Source organism: Pristis pectinata, chromosome 5 (assembly GCF_009764475.1).
Source record: "Pristis pectinata isolate sPriPec2 chromosome 5, sPriPec2.1.pri, whole genome shotgun sequence".
Lineage (NCBI taxonomy): Eukaryota > Metazoa > Chordata > Chondrichthyes > Rhinopristiformes > Pristidae > Pristis > Pristis pectinata.
The window spans coordinates 61,055,983-61,076,831 of NC_067409.1; the positions used below are offsets into that span (position 1 = coordinate 61,055,983).

Sequence of the window (20,849 nt, forward strand, 5' to 3'; positions counted from 1 at the left end):
CCGGGGAGAACGTACAAACTCCTTACAGAAAGCAGCCAGAATTGAACCTGGGTCACTGGTGCTGTAATACCCACTACACTACTACACCTGCCCCTTTTAGTCACTTTAGAAATGCTATAAGTGAAATATATTGCTCATCTTTGTGCAGACCTTGGTTCTTTATCACAGTCAGCATAATAAAACTATAGGAAATTATTATTAAATGGGGGCACAGCTAATGTAGTCTGCCTGTAGTCACAGTAACCATTTCATTAATGTAAAATCTTACCAGAAAAATCAGTTCTGGTGCACAAATGGCCATTGCCATGAAATCCAGGTGGGCAGCGGCCACATGTGTATCCAACCTCTGGTAGTATGTGGTCATAGCACTGTACCCCAGCAAAACAAGGCTTACTGGCACATCCTCTACTGAAGGTAGGAACATGAACTGAAAAGAAAAAGTAAAATGTTAAAATCAGCTACAACTAAAAAGCCTCAGGGACAAAAGATTTAAAATTTAGCAAATGATTACTGCACTTAGTTTGGACTAACACACATACAGAAGGTATGAATCTGTGAGCAAATAACATCACTATCCTGTAGAAAAGTAATTCCAAAATTAAATATTCTAATTCAACTGTGGCCCAAAATAGTTATGCTTATATCCAGCTTTTGGCAAAATCCCAATTTATTAGGCTGATTTCATGTCAAATTTAGAATCTGGAAGGAGTATATCTATACTTTGGGGTAACACACGTGCTCCTCAAGAAGAGCCATGTGTTAAAACATTATTAAAAACAATTGAGTAAATAGGAAGAGTAACAAGTAGTACTATGAAATTAGCAAACACCATGGGTAGAAATTTGATTAGGGTATTTGTGTTCATTTTATATCAGACTTTATATTTGATTTCAGATAAAATGTATCTTGCTACTGGCAATGGAAATGTCATGCCCAAGATAAATACTTAGCCACACGCTTCAATGACAAAATTAGAGCAATACATCTGGAATGAGAAACACCAATTTGATCTTCCATGTTTGCTCCTCTATAGATTGAGGGTGTGGAAAATTGTATAGCTGATCTTTGTGTGGAGTGATAATTGTGAGGATAGCCAATGGGCTGTGTGCACCATGTGCTGAATAGAGCTTGGAGGAACACAAGCCATTTTTTGGCTGACAAATCCTTTTGACAGTTCATAGGAAATTTCTGGGCTCAGATTGACAATTTTGAAGGGTATATAGTATCATCTTAGAGGGTAGGGAAGACTTGAGCATAGAGCAAAATAAAGCAGTGCTTAGAATAGCAACATGATCAAATATTGTAAGTCTTGAAGAGTCCAAATCCTAAGCTACTGAACTAAAACAAATGTCAACTTTTTGTCAAATGAATGCCTCTCTGACTACCAATAAGATGGGCTGATTGCTGTATGATTCTATATTTCCCTACATATATGCAAAATGGCTACCACCTGATTTCTAGCATGATGTTTGGTGGGAGAGAACAGCAACTAGAAGTGGAAAGGTACTGAGACACAAAATGGGGGCTGCAATTTCGTCAACTGATCCCTATATTTGCAAACTCACAAGGGTCTCTTTCTTGCGCTGGATCTGTGTCCTTCAAAATATTGTTTCAGAGAAACAATAAATGATAAGTCAGCACTTCAACTGTCGGAGGTAGTGACAGATTGACATCACTGCACGATCAGCAGCTTCCATGCATCTGTGCCAGTGTGTGATGCAGGAATGCCAACAACCATTTTGGCCCATTGTCTTTTGCTCTGACTTGAAAATGGTCCTCCAAGCACCAAAGCTCAGGTATCTTTCCTTGTTTCTCAGGTATCCTCGAGTTGGAGAGAGAACCCCAGGTTCTCAGCTATTCATAAGACGTCCAAGTAGAGGAAACACAGGAGTAGAGACAACCTGTATCAGAGGTCAGAAGGGGCCCTCAGGGGCCGACCATGTGATGTATACAGGAAGCGATTGCTATCAATGACAAAGATCCCTCAACCAAGGAGACAGCACCTATGATGCAATGATTTGATACAACTGGTTAAAGTAAGAGTCGAATACATTATAATAAACACACCACTACTGGAGTCGTATCATAATTTTCAATTTCCATTGAATGAAACACTGATATTCACAATCTCCACACACTCTGGCATGCTTCTCTACTCATAATTCAACATGTTTCACTGATCTCCAAACAAGAGGCATCATATATACACAACCCTGTGGGGCAATGCACTCATCCTTCCAGAAAAATTAGCACATAACAGGTGGCACCCTGCTGGGGTGAGGATGCAATGACATCATGATATTATAGGCAGGTGAATGGGAAGGACTGGCCAAACAAGGAGCATGTTTTCTTGAGGTGGGAGCATCCTAGCGATTATTGCACCTGCTTCCATGGACTCTGTTAGTTTTATTTTTGGAAAATTGGCTTCCTGTATTAATGTCAGACATGTCAGCCAATTTTCCTTTCAGACACGGAAAGTTCTGTACAATACAAAACTATTGGCAACAATTTCTACAACTTCTTGAATTACCTTGCTTAATTTCAGCTTCATAATTGGCAATTATCTTCATTATTAATAATATTAGTTGGATTATTACTTGCCAGGGCCAGAGCTGGTGATGATGGAACTTTGCTGATCCTCATCTGTTTGTATTATTGTATCTGTGATCTCATTTATGTCAGGAACATGATCTTCAACATCCACCTTTTGTAACTCCCCTTCTTTCACAGCAACATCTTCATCCTCAAGAGCATACTCTCCATCGAAGATCTCAGTTACTCCAACAGTTGTGGAATCATCATCAGTAATTCTACTTTCATCTAGAACCAAGGATAAGAGCAGTAATTGACTCACTGATAAGTGTCTGTTTATGAAGATATAATGTTGACTTGCACACACAATCAAAAAATTACATACATTTCAGTGTGCACACATTTCCATCCCCATCCATTTCTGGTGGACATGAACCACACCTATAGGAACCAAATGTATTATAGCAGGACACTGTTGGAAAGCACAGGTTTGCTTCACACTCATCGATATCCTCTTGACAGTTGGGACCTAGAAACAGAGGAGGGGAGTAGTAGTGAAATAAAAATCACAAACCTAATTTTCACAATTATATAGAATCATAGTCCTCAAAATACAACAGATGAAATATTTAACTATCTGTAATGACATTTAACACAGATTATATTGTCTCTCATTATCTTTCACCACCTCTCCCCAAGTTTCTCCAAAAGCCATTCATTCCCCAATGCAGCAGAGTTACATAGATCTTGGGAATCTTCAAGGAACTCAGTGTGACCATCACCCATTTGTGGTTAACAGTGATTATTAGCAGCCTATTATACCATAAGTGGCAGCATCCTTGAATTTAATTCAATTCTGATTTAAAGTTCATTTTGAGCAGAGTTGTTGGATACTCATATGTGGGGATGTTAAGTGATACCCTGCTTCCAATCAAAAAGTCTCCTTTCTTGGATGGCAATACTTCAGTTAAGGGAAATTCCAATAAGCGAAATAATATTTGGCAGTGTTGCCCATTTAAATAGGAGGTTCATGCAGAGGTGACAGGTATTCTCATTGCAGGAATGAAAATATTGTGGTAATTAAAGTGTGCCCTTTTGTAGATAGTGCAAGGTATTTATAGTTGCCTCAGTTGATTCACAAATATCACAACAGTTTCTGAAAATGTGCATCAGGTTTTCTGTTAGAGAAATAAAAACAGGAAATGCTGGAAAAAAACTCAGCAGGTTAGGCAGCATTTGTGCAAAGAGAAACAGTTAACATTTCAAGCTGAAAATCTTTAGAACTGAGAAAGGGAGAAAGATCACAAGATCACAAGATAAGGGAGCAGAAGCAGGCCATTCGGCCCATCGAGTCTGCTCCAAGGAAAAGGGAAAAAGAAATGGGGTGGGAAAAAAAGAGAGAAAAAAAAAACTATTCTAATCCCATTTGCCAGCCTTATCCCCATATCCCTTGATACCCTGACTATTTAGATATCTGTCTATCTCCTCCTTGAATACCCCCACTGATCTGGCCTCCACTGCTGTGCATGGCAAGGAGTTCCACAATTTCACCACCCTCTGGGTAAAGAAACTTCTCCTCATCTCTGTCTTGAAACTGTACCCTCTAATTCTAAGATTGTGCCCTCTGGTCCTGGACACGCCCACCAAGGGAAACAGCCTAGCCACATCTACTCTATCCTTACCTGTCAACATTTTAAATGTCGCTACGAGGTCCCCTCTCATCCTTCTGTACTCCAGCGAGTACAGTCCAAGAGCCGACAAACGCTCATCATACTTAAGCCCTTTCATTCCTGGAATCATTCTCGTAAATCTCCTCTGAACCCTCTCCAACGTCAGCACATCCTTCCTAAGATGCGGGGCCCAAAACTGCGCACAGTATTCCAAATGAGGCCTCACTAGCGCCCCGTAGAGCCTCATCAACACTTCCTTACTTTTATACACTATACCTCTCGAGATGAATGCCAACATAGCATTCGCTTTCTTAACCACCGATCCAACCTGGTGGTTAACTTTTAAGGTATCTTGTATGAGTACCCCCAAGTCCCTTTGTACTACCGCACTATCAATCTTCTCTCCTTCTAGATAATAATCTACCCGCTTATTTCTACTTCCAAAGTGTACAACTGCACATTTCTCAACATTGAATCTCATCTGCCATTTCCTTGCCCATTCTCCTAAACTGTCTAGGTCCCTCTGCATTCTTTCTATTTCCTCTATGCTCCCTACTCCTCCACTTATCTTGGTGTCATCCGCAAACTTAGCCACACAACCATTTATTCCATCATCCAAATCATTGATGTACAAGGTAAAAAGGAGAGGCCCCAACACCGACCCTTGCGGCACACCACTAGTAACCGGTAACCAACCAGAACGAGATCCTTTTATTTCCACCCTTTGCTTCCTGCCAACCAGCCAATTCTCCACCCATTTTGCTACCCTGCCCATAATTCCATGACCTCTCATCTTATTAATCAGTCTCTTGTGAGGCACCTTATCGAAGGCCTTTTGAAAGTCTAAATACACAACATCTACCGCCTCTCCCTTATCCACCCTACCTGTGATTTCTTCAAAAAACTCCAATAGGTTGGTCAGACAGGACCTCCCCTTCACAAAACCATGTTGACTAGGTCCTATCTTGCCTTGCGCCTCTAGGTATTCGGTAACCTCCTCCTTGAGGATAGACTCCAATAATTTTCCCACCACTGACGTCAGACTAATAGGTCTGTAATTGCCTTTGTGCTGCCTCCCACCTTTCTTATACAACGGAACTACATTCGCTACCCTCCAGTCCTCCGGAACCATGCCAGAATCTATCGATTCCTGAAAAATAATCGCCAACGCCTCCGCTATCTCCACAGCCACCTCCTTCAGAACCCGGGGATGCACCTCATCCAGTCCGGGAGACTTATCAGCCTTAAGCCCCTTTAGTTTTCCAAGCACCTTCTCCCTATTAATCTCAATTGAACTCAGCTCCAATTCGTGAGACTCCTGACTAATGGGCACATTGCTTATGTCCTCCACGGTGAAGACCGATGCAAAATATTCATTCAATTCCCTTGCCATCTCACTATCATCCATTATAATACCTCCTGCACCGTTATCAATTGGTCCTATGTCAACCCGTGTCTCTCTTTTATTCCTTATGTATTTAAAAAAACTCTTAGAATCCTTCCGAATGTTGTCCGCCAGCTTCCTTTCGTAACTCATCTTTGCTTTCCTAATGACCTTCTTAGTTTCTCTCTGCAGATTTTTAAAAAGCAAGTTAGTCTAAGTGGCAGAGAAGGTGGAGGAGGGCAATGGGTGGAACAAAGTGAATGTTTATAATGGGGTGAAACTGAATGGACAGTTGGGCTCCTTTGTCTGTGTGACATTTTCCTAATGCTGTGAAGTTTGGGTGATGTTGTACAGTCTGAGCCTATTTTGACAAGATAAGCAGGCCAGAATAAACAAATGAAAGAAATAGAGGGGGAGAAAAGGTAACCTTGCTCTTTCTTCCTACGCCTGGCTATTTGTGTTTGCTTTCCTGTCTCCCTTTGTTCCCCTTTTTATCTTTCAGGCGTAAATACCATCAATAAATTTATCAGTGCTTGGGTGACCTCCTGATTGACTGAAATAGGCTTTGGAGCGATGAAAAGCCAGCAAGCTTTATTATGCTCTGTACACTAAACCACATCCACCCACGCTACCTCACTCCACAAAACTCTATTGAATGTTGGAAGTTATTGGTTTGTGGATAATTAGAAGCTGAGGAAATCAAACACTGAAATATAAACCTTCTGTGGTTATAGCAGTGCATATAAACTATTCACCTTGAAAGCCTTCTTGACATTTACATGAATAACTATTGACTTCATCCACACAGTTTCCAAACCCACATGGATTGGATTTGCAGTCATCAATATTTACTTCACAGAAACTTCCTTCAAAACCCACGGAGCACATACACATGTACTCTCCACTCCCTGGAGGGAAGTTGATATTTGTAACACAGGAACCTCCATTCAAGCAGTTGCATGGCTTTATAGTGACCTATTCAGAAAACAGAATATTACATTTCACAAAATGATGAAGTATATATGCGGCATTGCATACATCTCAAAGTTCTCAAGTAAAATGGTTAGAGGACATGACTGAACTGGGGTGCATTGCGCAATTCTGTCCTACTTTTTGCATTGCATTATGAATTATTTTGTTCACAGTTATAATGGAAACTTCCATGTGTATAATCACAATTTATCAAGTTTATAATTTAATTTCTATTGTGAATGAAAACACAAGTTTACAATATAAAAAGTTAATTTGTAATTCCATTTTGAACGGGGTAACAAGAGGGGAAAGAGGGAGGTAGGTGTTAGAAAACATCATAAAAATTGATCCTGGTGATTGAGGCATATAATTCAACTGCCTGGCCATTCCCAAAGATATGACTTTTATTCTCACATTAACATTACTTTATTATTATTTGAATAACATTTTAATTTCAAAACTTGTACATTGAAGAAAATACCATCAGTGCAAATACATACATAGAAATTTAATTTTCCGTTAATGGTCAGTTGTTTTATTCCTTTTATTAATTACACATTATTAAACAAAATAACCAGATATATGTGGAAAACAAAAATGTCACTTTATGATTACAGAAATTGGTCTTCTGAATGTTTGGATTTTGGGGTGGGTAGATAGTCCTGCTAATAACACACTTAATAGGTAACTAGTTAATGTGGAAGAATTCACAGTGACATTAATGTAGAAAAAAGTCTGACTGAAAAATGGGCTTCAAACTAGGAATGTTCTCAGGAAGATTAATCCTATTTCCGTCTTGTGTTACAAATAGAAACTTATTGGTAAGTAGTTGTGGTTTCTGTCACTGGGGAAAGAACAACAATCTTGAAATTTCCCCAAAGAGTTCTCTAACAACTTGTTAGGGTAAAACCTTTTTAGGAGTCAAGTTTAAAAGAAAATAAAAAAAGGCAATAAGCTATCTGGCCCGTCCACTGTACCGCCACCCAAAAACATCCCATCCTGTGATTCAAGTCAACTTATTAATATATCCAATGACTGAACATTCACAGCCCTCTGTGGTAGAGAATTCCAGTGATTTACAACTCCCAGCTTAAAATGCTTTGAGTAGCTCATTGCATTTAACCTCTTTAATGATTGCTTTGCCACTCAAGTTATAACCCACATCCAAAAGATACATTCTATATAAACACAAACATTATCTGAATTTAAACCATGGGTTTTAAGTCCTACTAAAATAGAGTTTTTAACCCATATTATAATTATTTTGCTCAAGGAATATATCCAAGAGTTTTAGTATAGTCAAAATTTTGATAAATTATTACTGGCTTAAAATTATTAATTATTTCATGGATAAATAGTTCTGCAGGATAGGATATTAAAACATAAACACATTTAAATGTGTAAACACACCATGAACTGTTGGTTGTCTTACGTAATATCAATGGTGTGGATTGGGCTGGAATCAGCCTGTTGCCTGGTTGCCACCTGTAGTCCCCACCATCTGCATTTAGCAGGGCCAGATGCAAGCAGTCAAAATGAGTGAAGCCACCATACTCAGCAAGTGTCCAGTGAGCTGGAGCAAGAATCAGCTATGACTGAGCCTGAGGTAATGTACCACTGAGGCACTGTTCCTAGAAAACCCCAATTGTCAGAAGGCAAAGCCTCGCCTACAGTCAAGCCTATCTAACTGTTTGCAAGTATCTGATTGCTTTAAATAATTGCAAATGTATCATTACTTAAAAAAAAAGTTTTAACAACACTAAATATAAATAGGTTAAATATATCACATTTACTATTTCCAATCTAAGCTATTGGTCTGGGAATTTCCATTCAAATCTATGGAGTTTCCAATAAGTCTGCAGAAGTCAGGGACTGACATGTGAGCAGCTGAACACCAGTATTTCCCTTCAGAATCACTGGCCATAGCTGCTCAATTTGGTCCAATGTTTGTTCTCACCTTCAAGAGTCATAAGAATCATAAAGCACAGACAAAGGCCCCTCGGCTCGTTGTGTCCTTGCTGGTTATTACCTACCTATCTATTCTCATCCCATTACCAGCACTTAGCCCTACCAATTTTTTTTAAACTTTACATCAGCAAATATTTGTTATCTCAGCCGTGGAACTAACAGAGTGTGTCAGAATTTCATAAAAACTCAATTTCTTAACATTGATAATTTTCATGAGTAGGAAAATTTGCCCATCCCTTGAGAAGTCCAACCTTCCCTTAACAGAAAATTGACAATTCCTACTACACAAGGAATTGCATTACTGCACAGAACCTTAAGAAGAACTTCCTTCACCCATTTGATACTCCTTACCTCCACTGACACCTTGGTTTCAGCATTACAGTCATCTGTCAGAGACAAAGAGAAGACCTGCAGGTCCTGTAAAGAAACTCTCCACACAAGTAGTCCTGCAGGAGAGAGAGTAGCATCCTTGGGACCAGAATCCATGTTGAAAACAATAGTGGAACCTTCTGGGTCAGAAGCCAAGAACTGATACACAAAATATTCACCAACAAAAGTGTGCAGTTTATCTTGTGAAGCTTGAAATTTTGGAGGCTGGTTATCTGCAAAAAAAAAGTCAGCAATTTACAACAGCTATAAAGAACAAAATACTCACTAGTAGGACAGCTCAGCCACAGTTAAGGCAACAGTTTGACCCTGCACATGAAAGGACAGTCCATTTTCATGTCTGGTTACATTATCCCTTAGCTATTGGCATGCTCTAAACTGATGGGCACAATATAGGGTGCTCCAATGTATGAATAACTGGCAAAAATTTGGACCCTAGTGAAGTGCGTGTTGTGTGGAATCGGAGTGGGGCAGTGACTCACATAACATTTTTTGGTAGGAATTTTTGGTTGAGTCATACCAATACAGTTAGTATCCCTGTTTTTGCAGGAGAACCTGGCCCAACATCCTCAATCTTTGCATTTTTTTTTAAATAAACATAAAAATTTAGGGTGAGATTTCCTGCCACAGCATTTACAATAGACCGTGGATACATGTTTTGAGAAATGACATACTCTGGCCCATGTTCACCTTCTTTACTGTAATGCAAGTGATCTGGATTATTTTCTGCATATACTGGGCTTCAGCCAATGAAAAATAAATTGCATGAATGACATATGTGTAGGTGACATTTAAACTTTATGTTTCCTGATATTTCATTACAATAAAAGAAAATGAATAAAGTCAGATTTCTCTAGAAGCAAATTGAAATCATGTAAAGTGAATCAACTTACTTTCAATAATTGTCCATTCAAATATGGATGTGTCTGGCCTGCACAAAAGGCAAGGGCTACTTGGATTAGGATCCCCTGCACCATAGCAGAGCCCATCAATATTGCATGTGTTCTCCTGCAACAAAAAAAATCGTTCAAATCAGGAAAGTAAAATAGCAAAGCTATACAGCGTAGCCAAGCATATACTTCAGAGGATATGGTGTCCACTGTGTCACCCCCATCAACATGCTTTTACCAGTCTCATTTAATTCCTAGGCCTTCATCTTGCAAGTGTAACCAATGTTACATTTATTTTTAGTAAATAAATATATGTTACTATATCCTGAGAGGGTAGAGGAGGCAGGTACATTTAAGATTTAATCTAACTCTTGAAACACTATGGTATAGAAGGCTCTGGGCCAAGTGCTGGAAAAGGGGATTAGTATAGATAGGAGTTTATGGCCAGAATGGGCATGGTGGGCTGAAGGACTCTATGATTCAACCATGGGGGTTGGTATTTAGAGCTGTCTTCAAAAGTCAGCTGTTGTTGTTTTATAAGAACTGAATATACACTCAGTGAAATTTCCATGGCCATATCTAGTGGCTGGAAAAATGCCAGCTTTCAGACATTCTTAAAGAAGTGAGTCCCAGATTAACATGGACCCTGTCTTGCTGGAGAAATCATCTGTCTGACCTTAGACCTAGTAAACCAGGTACAAAATTACAGACTTCTTTCATTTCAAAAGGGATTTTCAGACTACATTATAGTGAATTTTTAAAATTATTTTAATGATTTACAGGTATTTAATACATTATTAAAATAAAATTGTAATATTCATTAACAATTACTATTTAATGACCCTGAATGTCAAAGTCATGAGGAAACTTAAACTGCTTCACAGCTTCAACAGAAGCCAAAGAATCAGAGCTTTACCTACTGTCAAAGTCTGTTAGGGCCATTCTGGACTTGGGGTCTGAGGACTACATGATCTGAGGCACAGTTATTATTTGTATTTTATTGCCTGACTCCTGGGTGCAGAGTGCCAGCCTCATTAGCCCTATGTATCTGGTACAGGTAAATTCCTTACAGGCAGGGACTGCAGATGGCAATCTCAGGTGGCAGTCCAAGTTCAGGAAAGACCAGCTCAATAAGAATACCACCTTCACTTTTTTTTAAATCTTTGAATCAAATCCAAACTTTGCCTTTGAGACTAAACACCTACCCAAATGTGGTTAGGTATATTCAAAGGAAGCAGCAATGATGGAATAACAACATTATATTTTCCATCATTATCACCAGACATATGCATGCTAACAATGCTGGCATGTTACTTGCATCTGGGCTGGCTGGGGATTGATAAATTCAAATTGATAGGTTTCTTCTATCCTTGGTCAGTCAATTTATTAAGTTCTTGTAATGTAGGCCAATAAAATATATTCTCTCCAATCACATTTAGGCAACTAGCTCCCTTTTACTAATGCAGGCATCCAAAGTCTGTGAAGTCATTACCTATTCCCTCTTTAAGTGGGGTATTTGGACAGATGGATATATTCCCCAGGAGACTAAGCAAAATATGTAAATTAAGATCATCATGAGAAATTCATAAGTGAATCAACAATCTTCAGTCACAGTATATTAAGGCTATGGGGCCAAACTATGAGTACAAGCAAAATTTACTGAAGTGCTTTGTCTCTTGCAATTATATTAGTTCCCTAAAGTCAATTTAGTCAGCATGAATGGGACATTATGCTGCAAGCCCTTGCCCGTCCTTTGCTACTTCCTAGATTTTTTAATCAGCAGAATATTTATTAATGAATGCATGTTGGGTGATGGGATGCATGTTTTGGGATTCAACATCATGGTAGATTAGAGGGAGATCTAAAACTTAAGTTATCCTGCTCATTGAACGTCAATCAATATTTGGCCAAAAAGCAACATTCTCCCTCCACCGACCCCTCCCCCACCAACATTTTTAAATTTTAAGTTTTCCAAAATATATGACACAACCATAGTCTGAACAAAATTCTCAATTCACTGGAATTGTTAAGGAATTCTATTTAGAAAGAAAATCTAAACTAGGTCACATAAGGGTTAAATACAATACTAAACTCAATCATCATTAAGACTTCAGCATACAAAAATGAAGTGTTAGTAAATACAGAAAAGCAATTTCATGTTGCCAAGATGAACATACTTTTGTCTCCTCGTGGCAATTTTCTTTAATATACCTCAGGATGAACTAAACATTATGATCCATTAGACTGTAAATGGCCTCTGACAAAAATGGACTTGATGAGTTTAATGTAAATTTATTTTCCATGTGATGCCATTGATAAACTTATTTCATTATACCCTGAAAAAAATTATACTTAGCTTTTGTGTGTTTTTTAGTACCCTGATGGGCCATTAATGATATTCAGATATTACTTTAAATAAACACTATTGAGTAAAAACAATTGAAATGACAAAAAGAACTTTATGCACTATTCTTAATTTTTCTGCAGCATAAATTAAATTTAATTCCCAATCTTTTTATTAACAGTGGCAACCAATATTTTAAATTTGTAATTGCTATGCTTCCCTCTGATGGGAGGAGGTGGTGTTGGAGGTCTTGAAATGCATAGAAGTGGCTAAATCCCCAGGACCTGACCAGGTGCATCTGAGGATGTCATGGGAAACAATGAGGGGATTGCTCGAACTTTGGCAGAGATTTTTGTATCTTCATTAGGTCACACACGAGATACCAGAAGATTGGAGGATACCCCATGTTGTGCCTTTATTTAAGATGGGCAGCAGAGATAAGCCACGGAACTAGATGCTGGTGAGCCTTACATCAGTGCTGGGAAAGGGATTTTGAGGGACAGGTTTCATTTGCATTTGGAAAGGCAAGGACTGATTAGGGATAATCAGCATGGCTTTGTGTGTGGAAAATCCTGTCTCATGAGTTTGATTGAGGTTTTTTTTGAAGAGGTGACCAAGAGGATTGATAAGGCAAGGGTGGTAGACATTGTCTACATGGACTTTAGAAAGGCTTTTGATGAGGTATTGCATGGTAGACTGGTCCAGAAGGTTAGAACACATGCAATCCAGGGTGAGCTAGCCAAATGAATACAAAATTAGCTTGTTGATAGGAGGCAGAAACGGAAGTGTTGTCTTTTGGACTGGAGACCTGCAACCAGTGGTATGCCGCAGGGATTTGTGCTGGTTCCCCTGTTATTTGTCATATATATTAATGATTTGGATGAAAATGTAGGTAGTATGTAGTAAGTTAGCAGGTCACACCAAAATTAATGGTATAATGGACAATGAAGGAAGTTGTCTAAGGTTACAACAGGATTTACATTAACTGGGTAAGTGGGCAAAGGAATGGTAAACGGAATTTAACTCAGACAAGTGTAAAGCGATGCATTTTGGGAAGTTAAGCCAGACACAGTAAATAGCAGGGCCATGGGGAGTGTTGTTGAACATAGAGACCCTTGAAGAGCAAGCACATAGTTCCCTGAAAGTAGCAATGCAGGTAGACAGGGTGGTGAGGAAGGTGATGACATGCTTTTCTTCATCAGTACAAGAGTTGGGAAGTCATATTACAGTTGTACAAAACATTGGTTAGGCCAAGTATTGTGCACAGTTCTGATCCCTACACCACAGGAAGGATGTGATTAAGTGTGTGCAGAAAAGATTCACAAGGTTGTTGTATGGATTGGAGGGTCTGAATTATAAGAGGAGATTGGATAGGCTGGGACTGTATTCCCTTGAGTCAAGGAAGTTGAGGAGATATGAGAGGCATAGATAGATACTGAGTGTCTTTTTCCCCACGGTAGGGGTATTTAAAACAAGAATTCGTAGATTTAAAGTGAGGAGGAGGAGGTTCAAAGGGGATCTGATGGGTAATTTTTTCCCCCCATGAACAGTAGTTGGTATTGGGAATCAGGTGCCAGAGGAGGAGGTGGAGGCAGGAACAGTAACAACATTTAAGAGGTACGGTGGCATGCAAAAGTTTGGGCACCCCTGGTCAAAATTTATGTTACTGTGAATAGCTAAGCGAGTAAAAGATGACCTGATTTCCAAAAGGCATAAAGTTAAAGATGACACATTTCTTTAATATTTTAGGCAAGATTACTTCTTTATTTCCATCTTTTACAGTTTCAAAATAACAAAAAAGGAAAAGGGCCCGAAGCAAAAGTTTGGGCACCCTGCATGGTCAGTACTTAGTAACACCCCCTTTGGCAAGTATCACAGTTTGTAAATGCTTTCTGTAGCCAGCTAAGAGTCTTTCAATTCTTGTTTGGGGGATTTTTGCCCATCCTTCCTTGCAAAAGCCTTCTAGTTCTGTGAGATTCTTGGGCCGTCTTGCATGCACTGCTCTTTTGAGGTCTAGCCACAGATTTTCGATGATGTTTAGGTCAGGGGACTGTGAAGGCCATGGCAAAACCTTCAGCTTGTGCCTCTTGAGGTAGTCCATTGTGGATTTTGAGGTGTGTTTAGGATCGTTATCCTGTTGTAGGAGCGATCCTCTTTTCATTTTCAGCTTTTTTTTTTACAGACGGTGTGATGTTTGCTTCCAGAATTTGCTGGTATTTAATTGAATTCATTCTTCCCTCTACCAGTGAAATGTTCCCCAAAGCATGATCGATCCACCCCCGTGCTTAACAGTTGGAGAGGTGTTCTTTTCATGAAATTCTGCACCCTTTTTTCTCCAAACTTTCCTGCGTCCTCACCAGAAAATTCAGCGTCAGACGTTTGCAAAGGAACATCTAAACAAGCCTGATGCATTTTGGAAACAAGTCCTGTGGACTGATGAAGTTAAAATAGAACTTTTTGGCCGCAATGAGCAGAGATATGTTTGGAGAAAGTAGACCTCAAAAGAGCAGTGCATGCAAGACAGCCCAAGAATCTCACAGAACTAGAAGCCTTTTGCAAGGAAGAATGGGCAAAAATCCCCCAAACAAGAATTGAAAGACTCTTAAGCTGGTTACAGAAAGCGTTTAAAAGCTGTGATACTTGCCAAAGGGGGTGTTACTAAGTACTGACCATGCAGGGTGCCCAAACTTTTGCTTTGGGCCCTTTTCCTTTTTTGTTATTTTGAAACTGTAAAAGATGGAAATAAAGAAGTAGTCTTGCTTAAAATATGAAAGAAATGTGTCATCTTTAAATTTTATGCCTTTTGGAAATCAGGTCATCTTCTACTCGTTTAGCCATTCACAGTAACAGAAATTTTGACCAGGGGTGCCCAAACTTTTGCATGCCACTGTATCTGCTCAGATCCTTGAATGAACAAGACATGGAGGAATTGGAATTAACACAGGCAAGTACAGTAGCTAGGCATGGTGGTTATCATTGATGCGGTGGGCCAAAGGGCCTTTTTTATGCTTTTCAACTCTAAGACTATGACCCTAAGGTTCATCAAAGAATGACTCATTTCTGCTAAGAAGATAACTAAGATAAAAGGTACACAAATCTGCCTGTCTGATTACTACATTACAATTTATATCCATGATTATTGGACAAACCAGGACTGGAAAAAGAACATCAGAATCATTTAGCCCATTCAACACACACTGACTGCAACATGAACACTACCAGTGCATCCATGAGGCAATCTCCTGCCAAAAGGTAAAAAAAAAGAAAACCGCAATGATTCAGGACAAATTCTGCATAATTCCTCTCTGATTCCATAACATGATTAAGGAAACTTCGAGAGATAACTTTGGCATTATAATCCCAGCTAACCAGCAACACACCATTTAAAACTGTAAATGCTCCTCTCACTCAGCAACCCATAAAGAACATTGAAAACAAATATTTAGGAATTCATTATAGATATTGATAATTCTGTGAAAAATACTTAGTTATCCAACATAACATCACCTGCCCTTTTTCCTTTCACGTCCAGTGATTCCACTATCCTTTATTCAAATGACTAATTCACACTGATTGAATCTAACCTATACATAATTTTAAAAACCATATTTCTCGCCATCTCTAAGCTTTAATTTCTTTGCTATGGCTCAGTGTGTAGCACTCTGACACAGAAGGTTATGGATTCAACCCCCAATCCAGGGTTTTGATCACAAAAATTCAGACCATCATACCAGTGAAGTAAATACATATACGCCAGTAGTCCATCTGCTCGTCCCAGGAGGTCTAATAACTCATGGAACTCTTTTGAAAAAGAGCATGCTTGATATCCCTAATGCCCTGCCCAATATTTATTCCTCAATTAACAAAAGTATATTTTTTTAAAAATTGAGATTATCTGGTCATTGCTGTCTATGGGAAATTCCTGTGTGCAATTTGACAGCTATGTTTCCTACATTGCAAAAGTATTTAATTAGCTGTAAACCACTAATTATGAAAAGTGTAAAATGAAAGAAGTGCTTGAACTTCATGCCAGTACCACTGCTAATTTTTGCAGCCTATTTTCATAATTAAGAGTCTTTTATCCAGCTATCATTCTGGTTGTCATATTTTGTAGCTTCTTGAAAACAATGCCTTATGCTGCAACCTAAACACACCATACAATCTACATACAATAGTCTCTTTAGTAATAAAACATATCTGGAAAGAAATATACTGGTTAATGAAACAAAAACAAACTGATGATTAATGATTAAAACTGATGATATTTTTCAGGGAAATAAAGAGTGATGATATAAAATATGGACAGTAGAACTCTAAAAGGAATATAGCGACATGTTATATGTCCACAAAACTTTGAACAAAGGAGTACTGGTTGAGAAAGTGATTAAAAGTATCCTAGGTTTTTTTAAACAGAAGGACAGAGTAAGAAAGCAATGAGCTTCTATAATCCTGTTCCTTTTGCAACTTAAGTATTGTGTCCAATTCTGGTGAGCAAATTTGGCAAGGTCCTTAGAGAGTATGCAGAAAAGATTTATTAGTGTGGTCCCATAGATGAAGGGCCTGTTATGTGAAAAAACTGAAGAAACCAGCATAGTTCTCTTCGGAGAGGGGTTGAGGGGCATTTGTTCAATGTAATCAAAACTAGGAATGGTCCAGATAAAGTGAATAAAGAAAACTATTTCTACTGGTGGAAGCATCAACAAACAAGGATGTAAGGTAATTGGGAAAAGTATCAAACTTTACATGTGACGAGTAGTTATGATCTGGAATGCACAGCCTAAAAGGATAAGAGAAGCAGATTCACTCTTTCTGTGCCATATTGCTCCTAAATCTTCTTTCCTGAGATTAGTTGGACTAACGGAAACATTAGATTTATTTAAGATAAAAGTGGATACATTTCATGTCAACACTACTATTCTTAGATTCTTAGAGGCAGGATTTATGGGCATTTGGAGAAACGTAGGCTGATTAGAGATAGTCAGCATGGCTTTGAGGGGATTTATGAGCATTTGGAGAAACAGGCTGATTAGGGATAGTCAGCATGGCTTTGAGGGGCAAGTCATGCCTCATGAGTCTGATTGAATTCTTTGAGGATGTGACAAAGCACATTGATGAAGGTCGAGCAGCAGATGAGGTGTACATGGGATTTCAGTACAGGTTCCTCGTGGAAGGTTCATTCAGAAAATCAGGAGGCATGGGTTACAGGGAAACTTGGCTGTGTGGATTCAGAATTGGCTCGCCATAGAAGACAGGGTTGTTGTAGATGGGGTGTACTCTAACTGGAGGTCAGTGACCAGTGGTGTTCCGCAGGGATCTGTTCTGGGACCCCTGCTGTTTGTGATTTTTATAAATGACTTGGATGAGAATGTGGAAGGGTGAGTTAGTAAGTTTGCAGATGACACGAAAGTTGGTGGTGTTGTGGATAGTGTAGAAGGTTGCTGTAGGTTACAACAGGACATTGATAGGATACTGAGCTGGGCTGAAAAGTGACACATGGAGTTCAACCTGGAAAAGTGTGAAGTGATACACTTTGGAAGATCGAATCTGAAGGCAGAATACAAAGTTAATGGCAGGACTCTTTGCAGTGTGGAGGAACAGAGGGATCTTGGGGTCCATGTCCATAGATCCCTCAAGGTTGCCGCACAGGTTGAATAGGGTTGTTAAGAAGGCGTATAGTGTGTTGGCCTTCATTAATCAGGGGATTGAGTTCAAGAGCTGCGAAGTAATGTTGCAGCTCCATAGAACTCTGGTTGCCACATTATGGGAAGGATGTGGAAGCTTTAGAGAGAGTACAGAGGAGATTTACCAGGATGCTGCCTGGATTGGAGAGCATGTCTTATGAGATAGGTTGAGTGAACTAGGGCTTTTTTCTTTGGAGCGAAGGAGGATGAGAGGTGACTTGATAGAGGTGTACAAGACGATAAGAGGCATAGATCGAGTGGACAGTCAGAGACTTTTTCCCCAGGGCGAAAATGGCTCACACAAGGGGACATAATTTTAGGGTGATTGGAGGAAGGTACAGGAGAGATGTCAGAGGCAAGTTGTTGTGTTTTTTTTTACACAGAGAGTGGTGGGTGCATGGAACACACTGCCGGCTGAGGTGGTGGAGGCAGATACATTAGGGACATGTAAGAGACTCCTAGATAGCCACATCAATAATAGAAAAATGGAAGGCTATGTGGGAGGGAAGGGTTAGATAGATCTTAGAGCAGGATAAAAAGTCCGCACAACATCATGGGCCAAAGGGCCTGTACTGTGCTGTAATGTTCTATGTACTATCTTGCCTTAAATACTTCCAGTTATTACATTATACCATTGACAACAAAACATAATGTCTATTCTCATCTCCGTAACTAGTGCAGGTTGCAATGAGCCATATGTGATTTTTCAGATATTAAATAATTCTTAATCAGCAGAAGGAATGCTTGTGGCCTCCTTGAAGTGTCAATAGGACATTTTGTATAGTAGTCAAATCTGGATGGTTGTACTTAACATTTTATCCAATATTATTGAAGTTGATAGATAACTACAAAACACCTACAGAAATATTTGCTTAAACTGTGACCTGCTTTTCTGTCCGATGCTTCAGAAGAGAATGCATGCTAGCATTCATTTAACAATTCTCTGCTGGATCATTATTTTGCTTAGATCTCTGCACCACAGGAAAGAGTTGACAGTTAGAGTGTTTGTACAAGGTTTATTAAACCTCTTATATACAAGAAAAAAAAGTTCTGAAGAGTCAGATTTAAGCAGCTCAAGATTTTGTTGTAGACTTTTCCAAATTTAACAAGCAGATTGTCACTTCCCAGATTTATGCCAATCTTTCCTGCAGCACCCTGTTTTCCCTCTTTCGAGCAGATTTCTATCCTGGCTGTAGCATTGTTATTCACTTTTTTGGCAGTCCTTCAGGAATAAGATCGACTTGATTCCACTCTAGTTCTCTGTGTTCTGAACTGGCTGACAAGGCCAATGTGGAACCTACAGACTTATCCACAGGTGGGGAAGAAGTCCTTTATGGAGTTGATGGGTGGGTAATTTGGGAGCTGGTACGTTTTGTTTACACTGAGCTTGAGTGAGCTTCTGATGATTGGACTGGTGTTCTCAGTCCCATTCCAGATGGTCTTTCTCCATTTTGAGTGGTCATAGATTGCTGGAACATGGAATGTGATGGTGAATTTATTTATCAATGTTTGCCTTCATTGAGAGATGGACCTTGCAATGTGGGAACAGTCTTCATTTTTCAGAATCTCGTCACGGACTTTTATAGCTGCAGAGCATTATTGTGAAGTAAGGGCAGGTTTGTAGATAACCTTTGATTTGCAGATGGTAAGCACAAGGCTTTTATGCTTCGTTGATGGCTTGGAGTTGGGCCTCTGAATTACATGCATAAGCCAATGTCATCTGCATACTATAGCTGGATAACTAAAATTAGGGTAACCTTGATTCTGGAGTGGAAGCAACATAGGTTGAAGAGTTAGTCCTGTATAACAGCTCAACTCTAGCAGGAAGCTTGTTGGAGGCAAGGTACAGCATCTCAGCAAGAAAGATGCAATGATGACATGAAGATTCTTTACTGCTGTCAAGGCCATCGCTATCCATGACTCCAACATCCAAGGGTCCACTCCACTGACAGCCAACAATCAGTACAAACTTTTCCATGAGAGAGAGGCTATCAGGATCTGCTAAAAGGAACTGCTCAACCATGACTTTGTCCTTGATAGTAGTGCCCTTGACTCCATTTCTAACATTTTCCTTTCGTTTTCTGGCTTCAGCTACAGCTCTGGCCTGCATATCATAGCTGTAACATGCAATTTATTTGTTTTTCTCCCTTTTTAACAGCCTTCATTAATCTATTCACCAGACAGCTATATAAGCATTGGAATCATCTTGGGAAGCTTAACCTCACACTACCAGAGATATTCCTTTTGTCCTATCCATTCCTTTTTCATATCTCCACAACTTGAAATTAACTTATTTTCTCTTTCCCATTCTCTCTACGATCACTTGAGATTCCTCCTAATGCTACAGTTTCCTCATGTCTCAAAGATGTTCTGTTTAAATTGGCTACTTTAAATTACCTCTTAGTGTGGACTAACAGCAAAAAGGAAACAAAATGGGAGGTAATATCGGCAAGTGTGAGAGAGAATAATTTGCAGGGGCACTGGGAAATAAGGAGAGGGAATGGGACTAATGGGAATGCTTCCTCTGGGATCCAACATAGACCTGGTGGGCCAAATGGCTTCTTTCTCTGTCATTAAAAGTACAAGATATTTATTAACCAAAAGTAATCTATCTAAACTCCTGCCATTGATACATAATCATATTTTGGGTGGTTCAGTAACTCATTATCTGGCCTTACCTTTAAAGTACAGAGTCCATCCATGTTTGGCTCACAAGTTTGACAAACTCCATCGAATAATGTTAAAAACTGTGAATTGCTATAAGTGTACCCATCATTTGAAATCTGTAAGAGAAAAAGCAAATAAATTGAGGCCCCCGTACACCATTTGTTACATCAGTAAAAGACCATTTTGTGTCTATTTTCTGTCAACCAGCAAGTTTTTTATTCACAACAATATCCCCTAAACCATGAGCATTCATTTCACTCAATAACATTTGTTGCAGCACCTCATTGAATGCCTTTGGAAAATCTAAATATAGTGCATCCAGAGACTCTCCCTCACCTCAGCACATCTTACTTC

The 20,849-nt window shown here is 39.2% G+C and overlaps 1 protein-coding gene across 1 annotated transcript in view; it reads right to left on the minus strand.

The window, feature by feature from the left end:
• Positions 1 to 20,849, minus strand: part of vwde (von Willebrand factor D and EGF domains) — a 151,329-nt gene that overhangs the window by 41,927 nt on the left and 88,553 nt on the right. The window contains exons 15-21 of the mRNA XM_052016930.1: positions 20,507 to 20,611; positions 9,807 to 9,921; positions 8,878 to 9,128; positions 6,342 to 6,561; positions 2,918 to 3,061; positions 2,602 to 2,820; positions 269 to 427 (exon numbers count right to left, since the gene is read on the minus strand). Of these exons, the coding sequence (XP_051872890.1) occupies positions 269 to 427; positions 2,602 to 2,820; positions 2,918 to 3,061; positions 6,342 to 6,561; positions 8,878 to 9,128; positions 9,807 to 9,921; positions 20,507 to 20,611 (1,213 nt within the window). The remainder of the gene's footprint in view (positions 1 to 268; positions 428 to 2,601; positions 2,821 to 2,917; positions 3,062 to 6,341; positions 6,562 to 8,877; positions 9,129 to 9,806; positions 9,922 to 20,506; positions 20,612 to 20,849) is intronic.